The sequence below is a fragment of the Gymnogyps californianus genome, chromosome Z, assembly GCF_018139145.2.
Source record: "Gymnogyps californianus isolate 813 chromosome Z, ASM1813914v2, whole genome shotgun sequence".
In the NCBI taxonomy this organism is placed as follows: Eukaryota; Metazoa; Chordata; class Aves; order Accipitriformes; family Cathartidae; genus Gymnogyps; species Gymnogyps californianus.
Window position 1 is genome coordinate 3,160,552 of NC_059500.1, and position 22,595 is coordinate 3,183,146.

The 22,595-nt window shown below is 35.3% G+C and overlaps 1 protein-coding gene across 1 annotated transcript in view; it reads right to left on the bottom strand.

Annotated features, from left to right (window-relative positions):
• ADGRV1 (adhesion G protein-coupled receptor V1) overlaps positions 1-22,595 on the bottom strand; it is a 284,217-nt gene that overhangs the window by 206,010 nt on the left and 55,612 nt on the right. Inside the window, exons 33-51 of the mRNA XM_050912471.1 lie at positions 21,080-21,891; positions 19,506-19,715; positions 15,373-15,503; positions 15,007-15,106; positions 13,779-13,958; positions 12,060-12,223; positions 11,418-11,511; positions 10,773-10,802; positions 8,620-8,698; positions 7,849-7,987; positions 7,184-7,325; positions 6,492-6,754; positions 4,724-4,899; positions 3,883-4,007; positions 2,570-2,736; positions 2,344-2,487; positions 1,754-1,861; positions 1,012-1,264; positions 180-302 (exon numbers count right to left, since the gene is read on the bottom strand). Coding sequence (XP_050768428.1) covers positions 180-302; positions 1,012-1,264; positions 1,754-1,861; positions 2,344-2,487; positions 2,570-2,736; positions 3,883-4,007; positions 4,724-4,899; positions 6,492-6,754; positions 7,184-7,325; positions 7,849-7,987; positions 8,620-8,698; positions 10,773-10,802; positions 11,418-11,511; positions 12,060-12,223; positions 13,779-13,958; positions 15,007-15,106; positions 15,373-15,503; positions 19,506-19,715; positions 21,080-21,891 — 3,440 coding nt within the window. The remainder of the gene's footprint in view (positions 1-179; positions 303-1,011; positions 1,265-1,753; positions 1,862-2,343; positions 2,488-2,569; positions 2,737-3,882; positions 4,008-4,723; positions 4,900-6,491; positions 6,755-7,183; positions 7,326-7,848; positions 7,988-8,619; positions 8,699-10,772; positions 10,803-11,417; positions 11,512-12,059; positions 12,224-13,778; positions 13,959-15,006; positions 15,107-15,372; positions 15,504-19,505; positions 19,716-21,079; positions 21,892-22,595) is intronic.

A 22,595-nucleotide genomic window follows, 5' to 3' on the forward strand; every position in this document is an offset into this window, starting at 1 on the left:
GAAACATTCAGCGATATATTTAAAAGTTCTCCTTGTAATGCTAGAAACGCCCTTAGTAACACAATGATCATAGAAACTTTTAAAGTCTGATAAATAATACGAAAAAATGAGCACGTCTATTTCTGCAATTCCAGCATTATAAACTACGATTTGAACAAATATTGTCATTTAAGTCTTACCTAAACCTGAAGGAGGCATGAAAACATGGATGTTTCTTACAGCGCAGACTGGAAGCGACTGAAAGTGTCTAAAGGTAGACTGCCCTGTCTCCCAGATGAAAATCTCAGAAGAATTTCCAGATTCTACAAAGGAGCAAAATGACAAAACTTACATTATTTTGCTGCCTGTTAGTTAAATCACACACTAGTGGCCATTGAAAAGGCAGAGTTTGGCAGCTTTAATTATGAAGTGAGACCAATTATCATATTTTCCTTTTTACTCGGTGCATAACACCATAGTATGACTGATCTCCATGGGATGATTCACCCACTGACATCATTTAAGGGCTTTTCTGCACACATTCACGTATAAGAACACTAAGATTGCCAGCAGACAACAGCCAATTGCAAAGAAACCTGTAGACTGCAACATAAACTTTTCAATCAGCACAGGGATGCAGTCATAAAACAATGCCTAAAATGTCATACTTGTAATAAATAATTACATAATAAATAAAAAACACATGTACTTTGCTGGTCAATGATCTTTGCATATCACAAAGCTCAGAAAAGCTTACAAAGGGTGCAGTCAGCAGCTAGATGAATAGAGTTGTTATTTCCTATTGTTCTTGGGAAAGTATTTCACTAGTTTCATAAGTATTTGAGAACACACACAATGCTTTTATTTTCTGAGGGACAAAACAGAGATTACTTTGATAAAAGGCTTATCAGTGAATTGTCACTCCCCAGTAATACTTTAATCCCTATCTAAACCCCTTTACCCCAAACGCTTTTGCTACCAAACAAGCCAGCATATAGTTAGCAAGCTCAGTGTTTGTCTTCTGCTAAATACCTTTTGCAATAATTAAATAGATATCAGATCCAGAAATCCAGGCCTCCATATGTTTTGTTTCTTTTGCTGGTAACTGATGAAGACTCCTAAACTCGTTATTCACCCATTGGTACAAGAGCATGTTCTGGCTGGTATTTGACAAAGAAACTAATAGGTACATAACACCTCCTCGAGGAAACAAGGCTATGTTCAGAGCTCTGTAAAGTGGAAGTTGATGATGCAGCACAAATATATCTTTATTCCACTGAAAAACCTGTAGAAATATGAATTTTTTTCATTATATATTCATAATTAGCACCAAGAGAAGAGAAATTAAGTGTCATGAAATAAAACTGGGAAGACTTATAGTGAACTGAATTCCTCATTCCTAAGGTGGACCCTACATTAAGGCAGAAGCACACTGGTAAGTAACAACCCTACTGCAAGCAGCTGTGCCTGTTCTTCAGATGAATAGGTTTATGGTCAGAAGCTATTTCTGTTCTTATAGGTGTTTAACATGCTAGATTTCAAAACAGGAATAACACTAGCAATAAAATCAAACCAAATGTAAATTATATATTAATGTAGAGAGTATTGCTACATTTAAACAAGTCTAGAATTTTAAGTCTTATAAATCCCTAATAGAAACATAAGTAATTTTTCAGAAATACATACTTGTAGTTTTTTTATTATCCCTTCATATTTCAAACTCAAAAGTAACCAAACTACCCACATCAGAGCCAGGGAAGACAAGTGTTCTAACCTGGATGGAACTGGAACTGGTTGTGTCACTCACAAAAATCAAATAATCTTCTTCATCCACAGCAAAATGTTTCACTTGTCTGGTATCCAGAATAGAGAGAGTCTGTATCTGTGAGGGAAATATGACAAAAACGATGTTTGGAAGTCACTGCAAGTGACAAGTTTATACATATACAGACAAATTTTTAAAAATTGCAAGACTACACTTAAAACTAAAATACATAAAATTACATATTTTATACACAGATGCATATGTATATATACATTTAAAAATATGTCTATATATGTGGGGTTAATTTACAAGATTAATATAACTTATCATACATTTTTCAGAAAACGTTCTATGACTTGATTGCTCCACAATTTCTTTCCTCACTTCCCAGGTCATTTTGCCCCACACCCAAAATATAAATATAAAACCACAGTAGACAACCAGCTGTAAAAACTTACATCATTGAAGTCATGTAGAGTGTTAGGGCCCCAAACTAGCTGAGCACAGAGTACTTTCTTCTAAAACGGCTGCTCTGGAGGACCTCCTAAGGTCCTTTCCAACCCCATTATTTTATGATTTTGTAAATAAAACAGATTTACCTTCAACAGTTTGCGTCCAGGTATGAATGCATACACGCTGTTGTTGGAAGCTCCCTGCCTGGCTGCTCCGTGAGTAATCACAAGGTAGGGAGAGGCACGGATTTGGAAAGACACACAGCTCTTAGGATTCCACATACTGAAATTCTGAGAGAGGAATAAAAAATTAAAATTGAGACTTAAATTCTTTATTAAGTAGCATACTTGATGTTTGCAAGCAAACATTTACCTCGACAGGAACAAAAACTCCTTTCCACTGGTAGACAGTAGAAAATGTAGCTGGAGGTGTACGCAAGAGAAGACCATACAGGATTTCTCCCGATGTAAAGAAACACCAGCTAGACGCTGACTCTTCCACAAAACTTTGCAAGACAGACAGGACACTGATACTACCCCCTGCAATATAATAAAAGACAGTACTATTTATTCTTAAGGTCTTTTTCAATGCCATTTTCATGATTTACTTGCCAAAACCAGACCTAGTATCAGAAATGTTGAAGTTGTCTCCAAATAGTTGGTATAAGTGTATGTAAATGCACGGAAATGTTATAGTACTAGGGATATAATGACAGTTAAGCAATAAATGTATTCTTCATATATTACATTTGCATATGGAAGATGCATAGGCAATTTGAGTCTGATTCAGAATGATTTGGAATCAAGCTAGTCAGAAAATTAGCTAGACAGCAGGTAGTGAAAAAAGTGACAAAGAAACTACAAGATATATGTGTTTGTCTTCTTCTCCCCCTCATCAGAAGCAGTCATGGCACTAAAATTCTTAAACTGCTTAGGCTGTTCGACTGGCTTACAGAAAAAAGCACTGTGTTGTCAGAACTAAACTCCAAGAGCTAAACTCCCAGTCCCACTCATAGGTTAGACCAGCTGCTGAGCCAGACAGGGTATTCATCCATGTTCAACATCAGGCATTTCCTTTTTTGCCTCGTTCGTTTCAGTCTGGATTAGTGAGCAGCTATACGCATATCAGTACGGTGGCACAAAACGCTTAGCATGGAAATGGGAACAAGCAGGCAGAGATGGAAGGATGGCTTCCTTCAACCGCAGTGCTTTGGACCAGATTAATGTGTTCATGAAATTACAGCCTGAGACTCCCACAAATGCATCTCAGCAGGCACGCTGGGAGATAGGATAGAAAAAGCGTGGTGGCATTTTTTCAGACTAAGGCTATGTCAGGTTTATGTAAAGTGTGTCTCTTATATCATGTTAGAAAAATCCAGTTACAAGTAGTAAAGAACAGATTTTATTAAACAAAAGTCTAGAGACAATAATGTTCATATAAGCAGCATGGAGAGCAATACAGATTATTGAAACTCTGGCAGAAGAGACTGATGACAAGGTGACTCTTAAGCAGCTAAGCTCTTTTATCTAATGAATTTTGACATGGTCAGAAAACTATTAATTAATGTGATCAAGTCTGAATACGTGAATTTACACTCCAAAGTTACATCTCCTGTATGTTTGGCTAGTCTCTTGCTATCTCTATTCTGACAAAAGCAGTGGACACTCTTGATAAAGTGAACGTACTGATGCCAAATGCAGTATCCGACAATGTCTCCCACTCAACACTCACAGACACGTTGAGCCCATTACTCCGTGAAACTTTCAGATAAACTGTAGTGTTGGCTTCTTCAATTATGAAGAAATTTGTCCTAAATGTGAGAATTGTGAAAAAAAAAAAAAGGAAAAAAGAAGTACTATTTTTATAGTATACGAATCAGATTCTTACAGTACAGTTCCAGTGCAGAATATAAAATAGAAATAAAAAGAAAAGATTAATAACTGGTTTTGCTATCTGACGGACTGATAATTACATTAATTAAGGTTGTCCAATGTTTCTTACCTCAAGACCTTGGCAAAATCATAGGAAATTCAACAAAATCTTAAACCAGACTGAAATTTAACACACCAGCTGTACGGTTTAAGCTGAATGATTTTTTAAAATGTCATCCCATATGTTTCATTTGCTTCTGAAGAACAGCCCTGAGCGGAAGTGTATTATACATGGGCTTAAAAACAAAAATAAATTATAAAATGTATGACTCCCTGGGCACTGATCTGAGGTTTGGAGCTCTTAACATGGATTACTATTCGTGGAATGTTTAGGGACTAATGAAATACTGTTTTATCAAAAAATCTACAGAGAAATTGACATTTCTAATGATGAATAGTCCATTTTAAGTGGTTTTCTGTTCTTTTGTATAGCAGTAATAGTACTTGACAGATAGTGTACTTTTCAAAATTACAGATGTTTTACAATTGGATTGCTGAATTTCTTTAAAGGGATTCATCAAAAACAAAATTGTAGCGAGACACCATCTCTATTGAATATGAAAAATCTCCTTTTAACTGAATCAGTGTTTAGTACCTGTTTGTAACTGGATAGATGCTGAAAAGCCCTAGTGGAGCCTGGTTCTGTAATACTGTAATCATAGTTTGCACTCTTGTGCCTAGCCTGGCTCCTCCAGTTGGATTGAACAGCGTGACAGTAAAGTGCTCGTCCATTTCTGGTTCTTCATCCAGTATTGCAGAAATATGCAGTGTCTGACAAGGAAACAAGCACAGAAGGCTGTTGAGAGTTGACAGCTAATGATGACACAACCCTATCAGATCGTGCTGCTGTTTCTGTTCTTTCACTGTACGCCTCTGGATAGCACAGCAGGAGAATAGCAGCTCTTGAAACTGGAGAGGACAGAAGTGAGGCAAGGACGGTTCAGGCTGAGGTTCTGAAGTCATCCGTCTGGTGACCTCCACTGGTGCAACACTAAGACGAGCATATCCACTTTTTTTGGTTTTACTTCTCCCTTTTTCTCCTCTCATCCTAAGACCCTCTGAAATGTAATAGTTTTTGATCCTTTTTTCATACTTTGGTTCTCTACTTATTCCACATGTTCCTCGGTAATTCATAGTCCCTGTACAGCTACCTGATCCCCTAACGCAGCTCTGTCAAGTTGGTTTTAATTTACTTCAGTTGGCAACTAAACTAGCTCCAGGGCAACAGGGTAATTCCACTACTGGTGCTGGGAAGAAAGAAGGAAAAAAGGCAAGAATAGAGGGATATTTGAAATACTCTCTCTCTTCTTGATGCTTCTTTCCCTCTGCTGCACCACTGTGGATGAGAATAGGATCCTCTCAAGGTGGTCTCAAATTAGCAGAGAATTATCTAGAAAGAGGTAGGTGTTTTCACTATCATTTGGGTCTCACTGTCGTCCTTCCCACTACCCAAACAGGCAAAAGTTACAGAGGTACACACAGCTTTGCTATAGAAAAAAGAAGTCAGTCGTGATGGACCTGGAACTACACTGGAGCTTACAACCTTTTAGATCCCTGTTTACTTCTGCAATAAACCATATTTAGAGACTGTTTTAAGAAGTCTTTGACTTCCCACAGATCTGCTACACTGGCTGGCACTGCGGTTCCAAATGCATTTAAGGTTCAGAAATTGAAAATCGGTGCTTCCAGAAAGGTTTGTTTCAGACTCTACCCCACTAGCCATAATATACTAACCTGTTACTGACCCTAGCTTCACTGACAAATAAAAAAAAATAAAATAAAAAAAAAACCCCTGCCATTAAACTTCAGAAGGGTCCGGATTTCACAAACTTAAGCTAGCTCATCTTCTAGCTGACATTCTCATGGGGACACTATAGAGACAGTGAGCTTAATACTCCCAGAAGAAGAAGTCACTTTCTATTCCTAGGACTCTGAGAGCTGCTCACTTTTTGCATTTCTTGCAGCATACTCTGCTCAGTTCAGACCAGCTGAAGTATCACATTACAGAATGGGATTTTTACTTCAACCTTAACTATTTACCCTTGTAAATTACCACTTCATTTCAAAGTTTGTGTTTCAGCTACATGCTGAATACATACAAAGAAATGTTCCTATGCATACATAAACATTATATACGCATTATATTGTTTTCAATTTACCTCAACTATTACAAATAGAGAAATATCTGCAGAAGAGCACATTTAATTTTTATGAACTCCCACTACCATGACTCAGTTTGCTCCAAGAATGGGGGAAAACATAAGACAAAAATAAACACAAGAAAAAACACAGACATTTCTGAAATCTTTCCAACAATTTCAAAAAAGCTTTCTTCACTTCTTTGGTAATAACTGTCATATTACCTTGAATCTGACTCCCTCTTCCAGCACAACGTATCCTTGAGAAGGGGTCAAATCCACTGATGCCTCTGAAGAATTAATTTCACTTACAAGATATTGAACAGTCACGGTGCCAAATATCCCCTGAGGAGGTTCTCTAACAATATTTAATACTGCAACACTTTCCATCAAATGGAGAGCTGTTTGCTCTCTTAGGAAGAAGTGATCACTGTTATTGAATGACAAAACTCCATGGCCATCATCATTGGCAAGTATAGTAACTGTGGCTTTTGAGAAATAAATAATGGAAATATTCTTTAATTAACATAGTAAAATACAATTGTACATACATACAAATAAAATACATATAAATACAAATCCATTCTTCCTTTAGTGTATATGTAATGCTTTTATGTCCATTATATTACTTGAAGAGAATATGTAAGTATTTTACTTTATCTAGTAAGATTTCTAGACAGAAGAATCTAGACTGTCTTATTAAAAAGCTCATTTTCATACTTTTTGATTCCTTATTTTACATATTATCTTGTTAATTGCATAGATTTCATAGGGATGTTTAAGAACTTTCCAAAGGAGTATAAAGATCTACCATAGCAGGGCAATGGTGTTTTCTGAAATATGATTATTCAGAAGAATGAAATTAAAATGACTGCCATACAATTCCAAAGAATGAGAACATAAAAACTAAGTTTTACCTGCTGTGTTCTCCCCTAATTCCAGCCCCAGAGAGGGATTTGTTAAAATTAACTGGAACTTCTCATCACCTTCAGGAATATCATCATCAAAAATTGTAACAATAACAGATTTATTCCTTTCTCCATCAGCAAAAAAAAGAGTCTAGCATTGAAACACAGAAAGCATTGAATACATAACAGCTGTTAATACACACAGAATTTTTCAACTAAGGTAAACAGAATTGTCTTAAATAGGAAGGAAGAGGAGGCAAGAAGAGCTATAATCTCTACGTCCCTTATAAATTGATTGAAACAGAAGTAAAAAAGTTCAGCACATTGCAGAATGAGGACAAGCAAGACCAATTTACTTTGAAAGTTCTGTTGTAAAAAATATGAAACCTTATATGAAATCTTAAACGCTCTTGTCTAAGCAAAATTGTATTTGAGATAGATGTTTGGAAGTTTATGATGTGTCTTATATTTAAAAGTACTTCAGTATTGAAAAAGAAAGAAACAGTAAAATAAGATGACTAATTTTATCTCAGTCTATTCAGATGACCAAAGCAATTGAAACAAGTTGAAAAAATCTAGCTGCACTACTGACCATTCTGCAGACTAAACAAGAAGACATTCTTTTGAGGAAGATGAAGGAATGAAAAGTACTAGATTTAGAATTTGCTTCTTACCCTGGAGGTCACATTAAAATCCAAACCCAGCTGTGCCTCCAAATTCTGGGCATAAAAAAATACAGACACATTGCCATATGATCCTTTGTTTCGGTATGCCATTATTGTCAGATTCCCGTGAGATTCATTAACTTCAAAACTAAAACAAAAAGCAAGAAAAATTCTCAGTGCTCACTGAGCATGTTCTTTTGAACAAGATGGTAGATAGTTGTCATACTTTCACTTCAAATCATTCCCTCTTCTTTATAAGAAAAAGGCATCATTACAGCATCAGCATCATTACAATTGTCTAATACAACCTTTTCATCTTTGTTTCTTATCTAAATGGAATTAAGGTATAGGAGGTTGTGCTTTTTTCCTGCTTATTAGTGGCAGATTAAGCCTGTCTATGTTCATGGATGCCTTCTTCCTAGCTCCTGGAAATTAGTCAGAGAAAAAGATCTGGGAGATGCCAGTGTGTATGCTTACACGGATGCAGAGGCTGGAACACTGGATGGAGGCTGGGGGAGTGACGCAAGTTCACAGTATAAAAGGACAGCAGTGAAAGTAAGTACATGGTAGCCAAAGATTTCTGAGTAAACATACTGTAAATGTTGGTTTTCAGTGTGGGAATTATCTTACACTTTCCAGTTCTACTGAATTGAATGATGCTTTGCCATCTCAGAGGTCTGGCCCTATTTTTAGTAGGAGTTTTACTGTTAATTGAAAACGAAAATAATTGGGCAACTCCAATCACTAACACAGTGAGTTCTTCAAGGAGACAAGACTTACTTGGTACTTTCCCATTCAATTACTCCGCTTACTCCATCATTAGCATCAATAATAATTTGAGAAGCTAAACCTTCCACATCTAAAATGGAAAACAGAAGGGCAACAATGAAATAACAATAAAGTCCATTTTCGTTATTTTCAAGAATAATAGAAGCATTTCTTAAATCTCTACTAATTTTGCAGAAGAAATACATAATTTTCTGTTTCCAAAATGTGGAGGAGAAAAATGGTAGTGGGCAAGATAATTGGAAAGGCTCAAAGAAGACCTGTCCTTACTACCTTACTATTAGAACTGCAACATAGTGCCTTGAATTACCACTGTTACATTTAATAATGCATACAAAAAAGACTAAAGAAAATTTAGAAAGCAAAACACAGCCCAGAAAAATCAGGAAATACCAAAAGCAAGATTTGTCATGGAATCTTAATTTATCTTCATTGTGTGTGTTTATTATGATGACATTCAACATTTTGCGGACTGTGCCATTCTGAATATGGGAGGGAAAATGAGTAAGAAAGAATAATAAATGATCCAGTATTTCATCTCCTATTCATGTTTCAGTGCCTGATCATAAACCTTACCAGCACACACCTCAGATTCTGCTATAAATACAGAATTATTAATTTATTTGTAGGCTGTTCATGTACTGTAACATTCTATTGCTCCATAAAGACATATGTATCTTCACAATAACTCTGAAAGATTATTGTATGTATTGCACTGTGAAAATACTGAATAACAGATTAATGCCAGAAACGTCCACTAATTTCAGGGACCAGAACTTGACAGTCAGAACCTGATTCTTCTGAGAAAACAGTGCCTTAATTTCTTCAGACAACAGCACTGCATGACTACCTTAATGTACTTCAACTTACTTCTAATAAGACCTAAAAAGAAATTAAGAAAAGAATGACAATTTCTACAACCAAACTGACTCCACTGAATCTGTAGCAAATATACTATATGTAGATCCATAGGAAAGATTCTATCAATTCAGATAAAACTGAATAAAAGTAAAAGGTCATTGCCATGAATCCAAACCTGTCACTACGACGTAGCAATGAAGATCAGCAGTAGCTGCAAAACCTCTACACAAACTGCAGAAATGTTACTGAGGTTTAGAAATCCAGAGGGAGTGCTAGTGATTACAGACCTTTCAGCTTCACTCCTAACCCGCATTTTCCCTTGTCGTGTCATAGTCAGATCAGCTCACCCAGGATCTGTAATACTTTGCTTTCAACATCAGACCTCTTATTTCATGTTTGGCATCCTTCCTCTCCCGTGATGCCCCCCTGCCCCCCTCTCCCAGCATAGCTCTTTCTTGTATCCATTAAGTTCATTCCTTTTTCTTTCATCATTCTCAGCTGTTGATCACTTTGCCTTCTTTTAATTCCTTGCACTTTTGTATTTGAGTCAGGCTCTTTCTTCCACCTCTTCTAGAAGATGGGAGCAAGAGGAGCATGGAGAAAACAACAGAACCGTCTTGATGCTTGCTGTTTCTGCTCCTTATCAGTGAAGCCTCAGATCAGAAATAAAGGCCACTTAAGTTCAGTGTGTTCAACGCTACATCACAGACATACTAGACTTACGCCACATATTGCACGCACACGGCCATGACAGGAACAGCACGAGCAATATATTCCCGATGTGTAGGATTGACTGCACATGCCTGTATCATGTGCAGAACACCCATCTCTTTTGATATTAGACACCTCCTAGAAATACTTCAAATATCTTGTATAGGGTATGGGATTGCTAGAAATCCTAAACAAATGCATTGCACCAACAAGGAGTTAAATTGTCAGTCATAACAAATCAAAATATACCAACAGGGAAAACAAGATTGGAAAGTAGTTCGATAACAGAATTCGTAGTGACATGTTACAATGAGGACACGTTTTTGCCTCATGGGTTAAAACTATTATCTGTTCATCCTAAGTACATTTACCCCAATGCAGATATCACAGCAGGACTGAATGGTCACGATTCAAAGAGACTGCCAACCCCTTACAACAGAAGGTGAGACTATACAGCACTCAGCACAATTTAGTTCAGAAAAACCCTTTGTACTTATATGTTACTCTTTATGTTTTAGATTTTAGACTTGCCTAATTACAGCCTCTACAAATCAGCGATGAGTCTTGCAAGTTACCTTTCAATCTGTAACGAATTAACTCTGTCACTTCTATAGGCATGCAAAGCAAAGAGAAAAGAGTCAAAGAAGATGTTAGAAATAATCAGTATAACTAGTCTCTAGTATCACAGGATAATCCAACTGTCCTTAAAGCCAATGGCAGCTATGCTACTGAATTCAGAAGCAGAATGAGGAGCTAACTAAGCAAATGATAAATGAAGTTCACTGGAAGAGTAGGAAAACCATAGGATATGACTCCTAAAAGTAAATCTGATAAAGAGTAATAAAAAGAGACTTTTAAAAGAGTGAACAAAGTAATCAGATAAAGTAATTTTTTTGACATTTTTGTTTCCATTATGTACTTGGAAATGAAAATCAGATTAACATACTGCCAATAAAACTTTTCAGATAATTGTGTTCTCAAGCTGTTAATTACTAACTCCTCTATGAAAATTGCCTTATTTTTACAGAGCTTAAAAAAGTAAGAAGCAAGTGTAATAATGAATATGTTTGATATTCTACAACGTTCCTTTAAGAATACCCTGTCTCATATTGGCATAGTTGGCAAATAAGTGGAATAATGATAATATGCCAGAGTAATATAATCTGCATGCAATTCATATAAAAGGAAAACCAAAGATAATTCTGTATAAGTTGTTTTACCCAGCCTAGGTGGGGATGAAGCTGAATGGTTCATGATGAGTTCCACTGAAGTTAAATTAACCAAGAAGAATTCTTGCACCTCTGGTACATCATCCTGCAAAACACAAATTCAATACATCCCCTTTTCATTTTCCTTTAAGAAACTGTTACAGAAGTCACCAAAAAGCAACATATGAGAAGTCTCTAATATTATAGCAACACTAGAATTAATTTATTTTTCCATTTTCCTGAATACTTTTATTGGGTGTAAAATTGATTATCTTGAATGAATTATGAAGTAAGACATTATATTTCATGAAGAAGACTCTGTGGTGACAGTAAACTATTCTTGTCAATAAATTTCTGCCCAATTTTAAAGGCATAAACCCTAACCACTGAGAAAGTAAAAGCCTGTAGCAAGCAATGAATTACACTGTTCTGAACATCAGATAGTGAAGTCTTAATGAGACAGCTAAATTTCATTTATGCTCTCTGTTATTTTTCGTCCTTCTGTGATTTTAACATTAAGATAAAAACTGTCTTTCTAAATGACAATGAGATATATAGCTTCAAGTAACATATAGGTTACAAGCTTTAGGTTCCAAAATATTCCTCTTCTGATGTCATACAGATCAGTATAGAATGAAAGGGTTTAGAGTTTACCTCTAGAACAGTAATATTTATGGCAGCTGATGTTTCTCCTTCATCCAAAATCAGTGAGTCAGAAACAGCTATATAATCAGCTCCTGGTTCAGCCAAGGTCCCTTCTGTCTGATTACTTAAGGTGAGTAATCCTGGAACTGTGGCATACGTAACGTTGATAGCACCTGTTTAATTTGTGACAAAAAAATCTTTTTTTTCAATTCTTATGTAATGCTCACTGGAATAGACAAAGAAAAGAGAACAAATGCTCATCCACAAAATGAAAAGCCTAACTGCAAAACAGAAAGATTAAAAGATTAATCTGGAGCCAATGGAACTTTGTTATTGTTTTTAATGTGCTTTCAGTCCAGCCTTTGGTGATTCGTCCAACGTCACAGGACTTAAAAAGCATTAGGACCAAATGTATTCAGATATTTGAGGTGCTGCGGACTGCAAATATTACATTGCTGAAGTACTGCCTGGGACATCCAATGTATTATTAATATCAGGTTTGGTGCCACGGGAAGTAGAATGTTTCAGGAATGACTGATATCTAAGAAAGGCTCTAAAGACAGTGCTGGGAAATACAGCTTAATAAATCTAGTTTCCTTCCCAGGCAGATTGACATAGACTTCAATAAAGAGTAAAAATTAGGGGACACACTGATAACTGTTACCAAGGGAAAAAGTTAGATGTAATTTTTTTATAATAAAGCCATGTCTCACTAATCTGCCAAGGTAAGTCAAATTGCAAATTTAAAGAGAGTGATCCTGGAGATAAAATGACAGATGAAATTCAAAGCTAGTCTGTATGAAATAAAATATAAGGTATAAAAGAATCTTAGTTTTAATAAATAATGATGGATTTTAATTTAAGTAAGAGATCTTACATTTACTATGGACACTTATCTTAAAGCATTAGTTTCCTGGGTAGTGTTCCAAAAGTAAATTAGATACCAATTGATATTAAAAAAGAAATGGGAAAACATTAAAATGTCATTAAAATGCCTCTACAAATCTGTGGTGTGTCCAGATCTTGAATATTTGTTGTAACTGGTCACTTCACTTCAAAACAGATATAACAAAATAAACTAAGAGGGATTATCACTGAAGTCTAAATATAGTCTAAAAAGGTAAGTAGGAAATGACTACACATGTCGTCTCACCATATAAGTTGAAATTCTTAGGCAACAAACACAAGAAAATATTTTTGCACACAGCACATTATTCAATTCTGGAATTAAGTACCACTTAATTTTATGGAAGTTAAAAGACAAATTGATTTTAAAAGGAATAAGAAATTCTCAGAGGAGACATAAACTGAATTCAGTGGTCTGAATGCAACTTTTTCCATGGGACATTCCTAAGCTGCCAGCTTCTGGAAGTTTAGAGGGGAAATATGTGGGAACAATCATTCCATACAAGCTCCTTTTCTCATATGTTTTTTATTTCTTCTGGAGAGGCTAACACTTTGAGACAGATTCATTAGACATAAAGGTAGCAACCCTAACAGCCATCTAGTCACATCACAGCTCCCAGACTCCTTGCTGTGGAAATGAGGGCTATGGCTCCAGTTTTAACTAAAACTTAGTTTCCAAGCCTGCAGTAAGAAGCCCAGAAGTTCTGAAAATATCAACTGTATCTAAGACTCTTCAAAATTTCCAGCCTCCCTCTCATGGCTTTCATTTGCCTAATGATTACCAAAACAGAAATTCCTTTCTCTTGGAGTTATTATACAAACCTAGAGATCCAAATTCTCTGTTAATAAAAAGCTGAACCGTTTTGTTTTCCTCTGGGATCAAAACTACTCTGGACGGGGAAGCAAAATTCAAGACTCCATGTGGTTCATCACTAGCTTCTACTGTCAGAACAGCTTCATACCCTTGACTATCCAAAACAGCAGCACCTGAAGAAGAAACTCCTGCAAAAGAATCAATGGACTACAGTGAATAAAGTGTTATGCAACTATTTTTTTTGTCTTCTATTACTGCTATTATTACTTCTAAATGACAGTCAGTAACTGCACATAAACCAAACGCATGATGTGCTCACTGAAGTTTATGGATGGTGTGGAATGTATATATATTTACATTCTATAACAAATACAGGAACATACAATCACAACAGAAATTGTATGCATACTAAGTATAGAGTCACAAAAACATATTAAGAAATGAGAAAACTTAATGGGCCAGTGCCAAACATCAACTTCCCTGAACTTCCTCTATTGTAAAAGGAAAGAGAAAGTTTTCCCAGGAATTAACTCCAAAAGTTAAAATTACATTCAACTTCTCAATCATTCCATTAAGAAATTACTCCCTTTTCCAAGTGTTGCCTTGATGAATAATTTTATGCTTATCCTGGTGGATTACAAGAGTCAACAAATGATTCTGGCAAGTTGGCAAGGCACCTAGCAGCAACACGATCCATGTCAAGTTAGTTTGGTGTTTAGACATTAATTTCAGTTTAACAAAGGGTATTTCAGAAGGGATGCAGTTTAATGCTTCTTTTCTCATAATAACTTGAATGGCACGAATAAAATATTCTGACCTCCTTGAACTCAGAGACAAATCAGAAAGTCAGCTTGCGGCATGACAAGATTACTTTAAAAGATAAAAATATCTGCTTATTTCATGGCAACTGTACCCAGAACACATTAGTAAGCTCAAGTTTGTATTCAGTTAAAGGGAAGCAAATAACCACTGAATTAAACAGGCAGAGTTAAATCAGGTTTAAAACCAATTAAGGAAAACTGCAAAGACACTGTGGGGTTTTTATATATACCTATATATACACACATGTACACATAAGGATCAAGCCTGTTTCAATAAAATGTGAAAGAAATTTGCATAGTTTACACCAGTTGCAGTATGCTTAGTCCTACACTTCCAAAATGGATTAATACATATGAAAATATTACACTACTAAATGGTAGTTTTAAGATATAGCAGGCTATAGTTCTGCATTACCTTCTGTTTTGATGTTGTATAGGATGATCTGGTATTCTTCTTTTTCTTCAGGAATATGGTCATCCAGCAAGTGAACATACAATGTTGTATTCAATGTCTCCTATTTATTTTATTGACAAATTGATTAGTCATTATTGTATAAAATACAAGTGATACCACTGTATCTTACGTATTTTGAACACCACCTTTAAGAAATGTAAAGTATCAAAAACGATAAACTCCCTCCAGTTTAGAACTCCAAGAGTAAAGGAGCAAGTAAATAATCAGATCAAGAAACAAAGACTGCTATAAAAGCACACTCGTTTTCTCAGCTCAGTTCTAATTACAGTATTCTCCTGTAGCCATTAGCTTTGCTTACGGACTTACCTCAGGAAAAAAGAGTATTCCAGAATAGTTTTCAAAATTCTGTTTTACATTATGCCCAACTATCTTCCATTCAACAGTAACATTTCCCAGTCCTGGGGCAGTTCTTACAATATGGAATTGCAGTTGTTCTCCTAGGAACAAAGGACAAGACACAATATTTTGGGGTTTCCTCTCCTACAAATCAATTATATAAATGAGAAGCCAAAAACATGCATCACAGTTGAAATAATTTTTCTGAGAGACATTAGTATTTTTAATAGTGAGCTTCACAGTAGTTACATAACACATTTTTTTTTAATACTGAAACAAAAAACCCAAACCTAAACTCTTTCCTCCTGGGTTTTTCCGGTTTTAGTTCACTCTTGGAAAGAACTATCAAAATATGAGGGAACCTGGTACAGATGAATAACTTAGAAAGTAAATGCCCATCCAAACACGCACAAACAGAGGAGCAATACCTGTCTGTGAACTACACAAAGTAGTAAATGCTGTGTGTACCAGCTATAACACAAACAGTTTCTACAACAGCTAACTGGCAAGGAATATACAGTTTCCTAACATTTGCAGTGTCTTGTGAGTTTACATAGCGCATGCAGAAAAATGCTTGTAATTACCCATAAGTTCCATTTATGTGAGTTTGAACTTACAAATATCATCAGTGTTAGAAAAGAAAACATCCAGAAAATGTTAATATCTATTAATTTATAATTTTAAAAATAAAGTATTTTAAAACATTAATATTTAATAATTTATAGTTTAAATTTTTAATAATTTCTTCTAATTTCTGGGATAATCAGTATCAATTGACAATGTGCATCTATAAGAAGCAATTATGGTATTTTTCACATTTATAACAATTAACCCAATGGGCACTTTAATTAAAAAGAGTAAACTCCTTAGAAATCTTTGTAGAATTAAGAAAAATTATATAATCTATATAATATTAAATATTTATATAAATTTATAAAATTTATGTATTTTATATAATATTAAATATTTTAAATATGGACATGTGAAATTAACATGTTATATCAATATGAAATAGATCAGCAGGTAAAATTAGTAATATTATGCAATACATTCACATTAGAGGACAGATGTCTATTTATAATATGTAAGTATATTGTATCCGTATGTCAACAGCATTTTTCAAGTGCGCGGAATTTAAGTTTGCCAGTATGTACAGTGTTGCATTGGCTTTCAAAGACATGAAATATGCAGAAATCTATAATACTGAGGTGCTTGGAAATAATAATACATTCTTACTAAAGAATGAAGAAAACTAAGCAAAAAATTTGTCAAAATGTATTTTACTGATGCAGAAACAGAAATCTGACAAACTTAGTTCCATCCCCAACTGACTGAAAAAGTCTTTCTTAGTACTGCTATAAACTGACTTGAATTTTTTTCACTGTTGTGAAATCTGGGAATAATTCCATTTTCTGATTTGTGTTATGTACACGCTTAGAAGCAGCCCTATTGAGAAAGACTGAGATACACCTATGAAAGTGAAAGAGAAGATGTGGTGCTATGTGGCTCTTTACTTCATGGCATAAAGAATTCAGCAGCCTAGCTAGTCTCTCTGATTATGTAATTTAAAGAGCATCAAGTTAGGCTGCTATCTGGCTATTCTAGTAGATTATACTGCAGGACAGTATTGTATAACTAAAACTGGCAGGAAAGATTTGAACATTTTCTAGACGTGTTCTTTTTTTGGTAATGAAATATTAGAGAGATGCATGTATATTGGCTACCAATGAGAGAGATATGAACAACTAACTTCAAGAGACCTTAATATAATTAATTAAAATATAAAATTGTGAAGAAGTAATACAAGAATTGTATACACCCATTTTCAAATAAATAGAATTGGTATGTGTTATTCAGCCTCAACACTTCAAACTTCAGTTAAGCCTTGGAGATGTACCAATGTTCATATCTTTGTCTTAAGTTGTTTCATGTTGCTTCTAAGAGAATAAAAGAATTCAAAATTTATTGACATCACAATGATTCTGCTTCTACAGTCAGATATCTGAGGATAGACTGCCAGTTTACAGGTTCCCGGGGCTAATTTATCATATCGTTTAACACTGCAGTGAAATCCATTCTATCTTATTTGAGAATTTTGCACATCCATTGCAAAGAAATAAATATTTAACAGAAAAATGGTTACTTTAGTACCATTGCAGAATGCATAATAGACAAAGCCTATTTCAATACAACATTATGTAATACAATGAATTTTCACTGAAGACTGTGACAAAACACTGTAATCCAAACACTAGGAAGAAATCTGAAGTACAAATCATCATAATTACAGACCCCAAGTAGTTAATTACTGACCCATGTTTCTTGGTCAGCTTTATCAAAATTTTTGGCATCCCTAACCAGAAAGAAATACTAATACAAGTACTAATTGATTTCTGAAGATTGAAAGTGTTATTAGGCTAATTTCACTATTTTGTTTTAAGTTTTTTAATATTTAACCATGTTATCCATATGTTTAGATTTCTACATTTATCAGTGAGAAGGGTGCCTTGGCCATCCTCCTCGTCTTCCTTATTTCAAGCTACTGCAGTGCATTTTCCTCTAATACAGTCATAGCCACAACTGTTGCATGCCTCTGCCTGTACTAAAATGCTACCCTTGCCCTCAATAAGGTGATAAATAATATACACAGCTTGAAAATAATACAGATTTGCTTGACAGAAATTGTTCAATAATACAATAAATATAAAAGATAATGATATTTGGATTTATGTCTGACAAATTTGTCAGAACAAAAAACTTGATACTGCAAATGAAACACAAACACTGAAATCATCTAAAGGCCTTAGCTCATTCTTTGTTTTTTTACCAAAGGCAATTAGTTTGGTTGGGTTTTATTGTTGTAAGACAATGCGCTATTTTTCCCAAGCTGGAGGAACTGGAATCAAGTAATTTTCAAACTATAGCAGAGTATTTCAGCTCCAAATGACCAGCATTTGCTAGCACGGTATGGATAATATTTAACGAGTGGAAAGTATTCAGGGTCATCATAACCTTTGGAATGAGACAGTTTGTATTAATTCCTTGTGCTCATTAACAGCTCTTCTTAGCCTGCCAGACTGCTGCTGGCTTGGCAGGCAGATCAGAACCATTAATGTGGAGGAATAAAGGATGAAAACCAGGCATACAACAGCACAGAATTAACACAAACCATATCTAGATAAAAAACAAAAGGTTATGATGTCCTTTCATTTCTGGAAAAAAACAGAACATGTTTGGTTGAGAAAGACTTTTTTCTTCAAACAGAAAATGCAATGCACACATTCCTGGACAGCAAATTTCTGTTTTGTTAACTTTCCCTGCTCATCAGTTTACATGTCAGAGAAATATGATACTGCAATACACTGAGATTCCAGCAAAGGCTGCCGAAAGTAATCACCATTAGTACTGTTGTTATCCTATGCAAAACTGCATCAAACCTTAGATCAAACATGCAACATGCTCTTTTAAAGCACTAGTAGAAACCTTTGGTCCATATCAAATTATTATTGTTCTTTCTCAAATGTCATGACTGAGTGATGACAGCAAGATTGCTACATTCCTAAATTAGCTACCATAAAAAAGCATAAACAGAAAATTTTAAAACAGCAGGTTACTGAGTCAGGAAAAGGGAAGATGTGATCCTAATCCTTCTGTGGGAATATTTTCTAGACCATTTAAAGTGAATTGTAAGTCACTGACAGATGAGATTTGCTTATGACTACCAATAGGTGTGTACGATGGGCGTTACGTACAGTTCTGGAATATGGCATAAATGAATGAGATAAGAAATGCTAAAAGGAGCTTTGAAATGCAATACCAATAGAAGCAAGGCATGATCTTCAGAAAAAAGGAAAGCACAGATGATGATATATAAAATGGTTTTGGAAATGGCGTACTCATCCTTTCCATAGATCTCATTTAAGTGCTATGCTTGCAAGAGTTAAAAATTCAAAGAAATACATTCCAAGTAGTTGGTTATTCTCTGCTTGCTGGCATTCTCTGAAGAGTGATACAAACAATCACTGTGAGTCATTATCAACAGAAAGCATGGAGATGGAAGCTAATGTTAAACAAACTGAGTGTGGTCAACACAAAGAACTCACCTTCATGACCAATAACAGATCTTGAGGCTGACTGGAAGCTAATAATTCCTGCCACATTGTCACTTGCCAGAATAATCACTGTGACAGTATCAAAACCAGGCAGAATCCGACTCCCTCCTTCAGTATGGACCAGACAGATTATGATACTTTCATTATCCTCTGGCTCTGGATCATCTAAAATGGTCAGCGTAACCATCTTTTTTGTTTCCCCTACAAGGAGAAGAACATATATATACTTATGTGTGCACAGGGAAATCACCTTTTAAAAAGACTTAATCATCTCCTTTTGTAGGAAATACTTATAAAAAAGGACTTGAAGGATATTTATTTATTTACCTGTCTAGAAGTTACTGAATGTCATTATGAAGTTTTATATTGAAAAGTTACATTAGGGCAATGTAATTATCAAATTATTAAATATGCTATGTAGAAATTAACAATGCAGGCATAATTTCTGAGTGTTTAGAATTCTTTATTTGCATTATAAGTTCTCTGACTTTCAAATTTAACTTAGAAAAGGGGAATATCATTCTTGTAAAAACATTACCAAGTGCATAAGTTCTCTGATGAACCATATACACAAGTATGTACACTCAATTTGAATATATTTACTGGCCAGGGAATGCATTAAAATGGGCTGTCATTGTGTTAGTTACTCGTCCTCTGGACTATCAAAGAATGATAATGTAAACAGCAAACACGATCAATTACCAGTCTATAATCCGTTATAATGTACAACACAATCCTGTTGCTCCGTGCACGTGCATAACCCGTGTTTTATGTTTATGAGAATATCAGTTTACAAGATACACATATTTCTTGCTAAATTGTCTTTCAAAATATTTTGAAAACAGTTTTTACTAAACTTATAACCACTAACGTAATTACAGGCCAGCCTCAGAATCACGGCTGGCAACCCTTCTTTTGAGTTCAGATGATTTAGCAAGCTAGCTAGCACACTAGAATCTTTACTACACTCCTATAAATTGCTTTCAAAATAACTGTGCTATCAACTCAGACTTTGAAAATATAAAATATATCTGTCATGCTGTGTGGTACTTAAGTAATGTCTGCCATTGACTTGTTCATCCTGTTTGCAATTTTTTTTTAATATGCTGCTATGTTATGTTGTGAAATCAATACAATCTCAGAACCTAAGAAGAGACGTCATGAAAAATTAGTAGTGTACTGACTGAAGGTTAATAAAAGACCAGTTAGGCTTGATTCTCATTTTTGTTATCCTTGATATAACAACTATCTTCAGCATTATTATTCCTTATTTATTTGGTAAAAAGGTAATCTTTATAACGCACACTGCAATATTTCTTAAAAAAATACTTAGATATTTATGCTTTTCATCTTTTTTTTTTATTACCACTGTGTGTGTTCTGCAACATAATGCTATATGTTAATGAACTATATTCTTTTGAATACGTATCCTGAGCATTCAGGGAGGTTTAGCCTAAGAATAAGACATCACTTATCAAAACATCCAGAGGATTGTGTGCTTGTCAGGTTCTTTTTGCTTTTCTTTAGTTTTATAAAACAGAAGCTAGTGCAAAACCTTGCCTCACCTTCAGTGAACACCAGAATCTCACCAACACCTACAAAATCCAAGTTTGGGGTAGCAGTTCCACCAACCACACGCCATTCCACTGTCACCTGTCCCAGGCTGCCTTCTGTCCTATGTATCATTAGCTGCACGTTGGTCTGAGGACGTTCTTCTACTTCAATATACAGACCTTTCTCTGTTGCATTGGGACTTACGCTATAGATCTTAAATACTCCAAATGCATCTCCATTCATCATTATGATAACTGTGGAAGTAGCTGGCTGTCCTATAGTTGGTTGATTTTTTAAGCTGGCTGAGATGTTCATCAGTTCAACTTTCAAAAGGGATACAGTGAATTTCTCATCCAGCTCTGGCAGACTGTCAGGGAGTATGGTAACTGTGAGATTTGCAAACTCTTCCCCTTCCTCCATTATGGTCCATTGTCTTGTAATAGATTCATAATCACTACCAGCGATGGCTTGTGCGCTAAAGAGAGTGGATGCACTGGTGGTGTTTTTCTTGTAGGTCCAGAATCCTGAAGTGTTAGTTAATGGGCTGATCTCTGATGTCAGCCAAAGGCAGAGAGGAATCTCAGAGGCACTGGAAAATGTAAAGGCTGAACACGCTTGTTCTTTTAGGCACTGAGTTGCACAGGCGTACAGTGGGTCACCTGCTGCCGACACGTTCACTCTGGTCTTGGATGGTTGGTCAGGAATTCCTTGTACAGGAGACTCGAAACAGGCCAGGATATCCTGACCTTGCTCAATGGCAAGAGCTACGACATCAGTCTCAGAAGTGTTGTAAAATATCTGTAGCTGACCAAACCTTCCCCCACTAAAAGACATTAAAATAAAAAAGTAATGTTAGTTGCATGTTTCTCGGTTAAGAATAAAAGCGAACAAAATCGACTGGCCCTTTCTAAATTGCTGAAAAGTTCCAAATAGCTAATTAAAGTGGATTCCCTTGAAGCTAGTACCAGAATAACTGAGTTGTCATTTTTTGTGGATAGCAAGTTTGATTATTTATAGCTTGGGTAGCAGTCTGTTAAGAATGCATGTTTGCAAACATTTGTTTCTAGGAATTAACTCAGTCTTCGTAGGGCTGGCAAGGAAGGAAAAGCCTGTGCTGCCTAACCTTGTCATCTTTCCTCCTAGGTGTCCTCAGGATATCACATGCATAAAACCTGTTTTCCTTTTCTTGTTTCTTTCCATCCCACAAGGGTTGACCCATTTTGTCCTCCAGTTCAAATCACAGGAGCAGGCTGTTGTGCAGCTTTAAATGATTTGATGATTAAATTGGCAAAATGAAACTTCAAGTATACTGTGTACATTAGGTTTACATTGTGCATCACAATGTATATTACATTTAAGTACTTTCTGTACATTTCTAATAAGCAGACATCTAGTTCAAAAACAACGTATATGAAATAAAAATGCATTGAGCTGGCAGATCAAGAAATTAATGCAAATATTTATACAAGAGGAGTATGACATTTGAAATTATAGCCAAGGCAAAAAAAAAAGAAAAAAATAATAGAT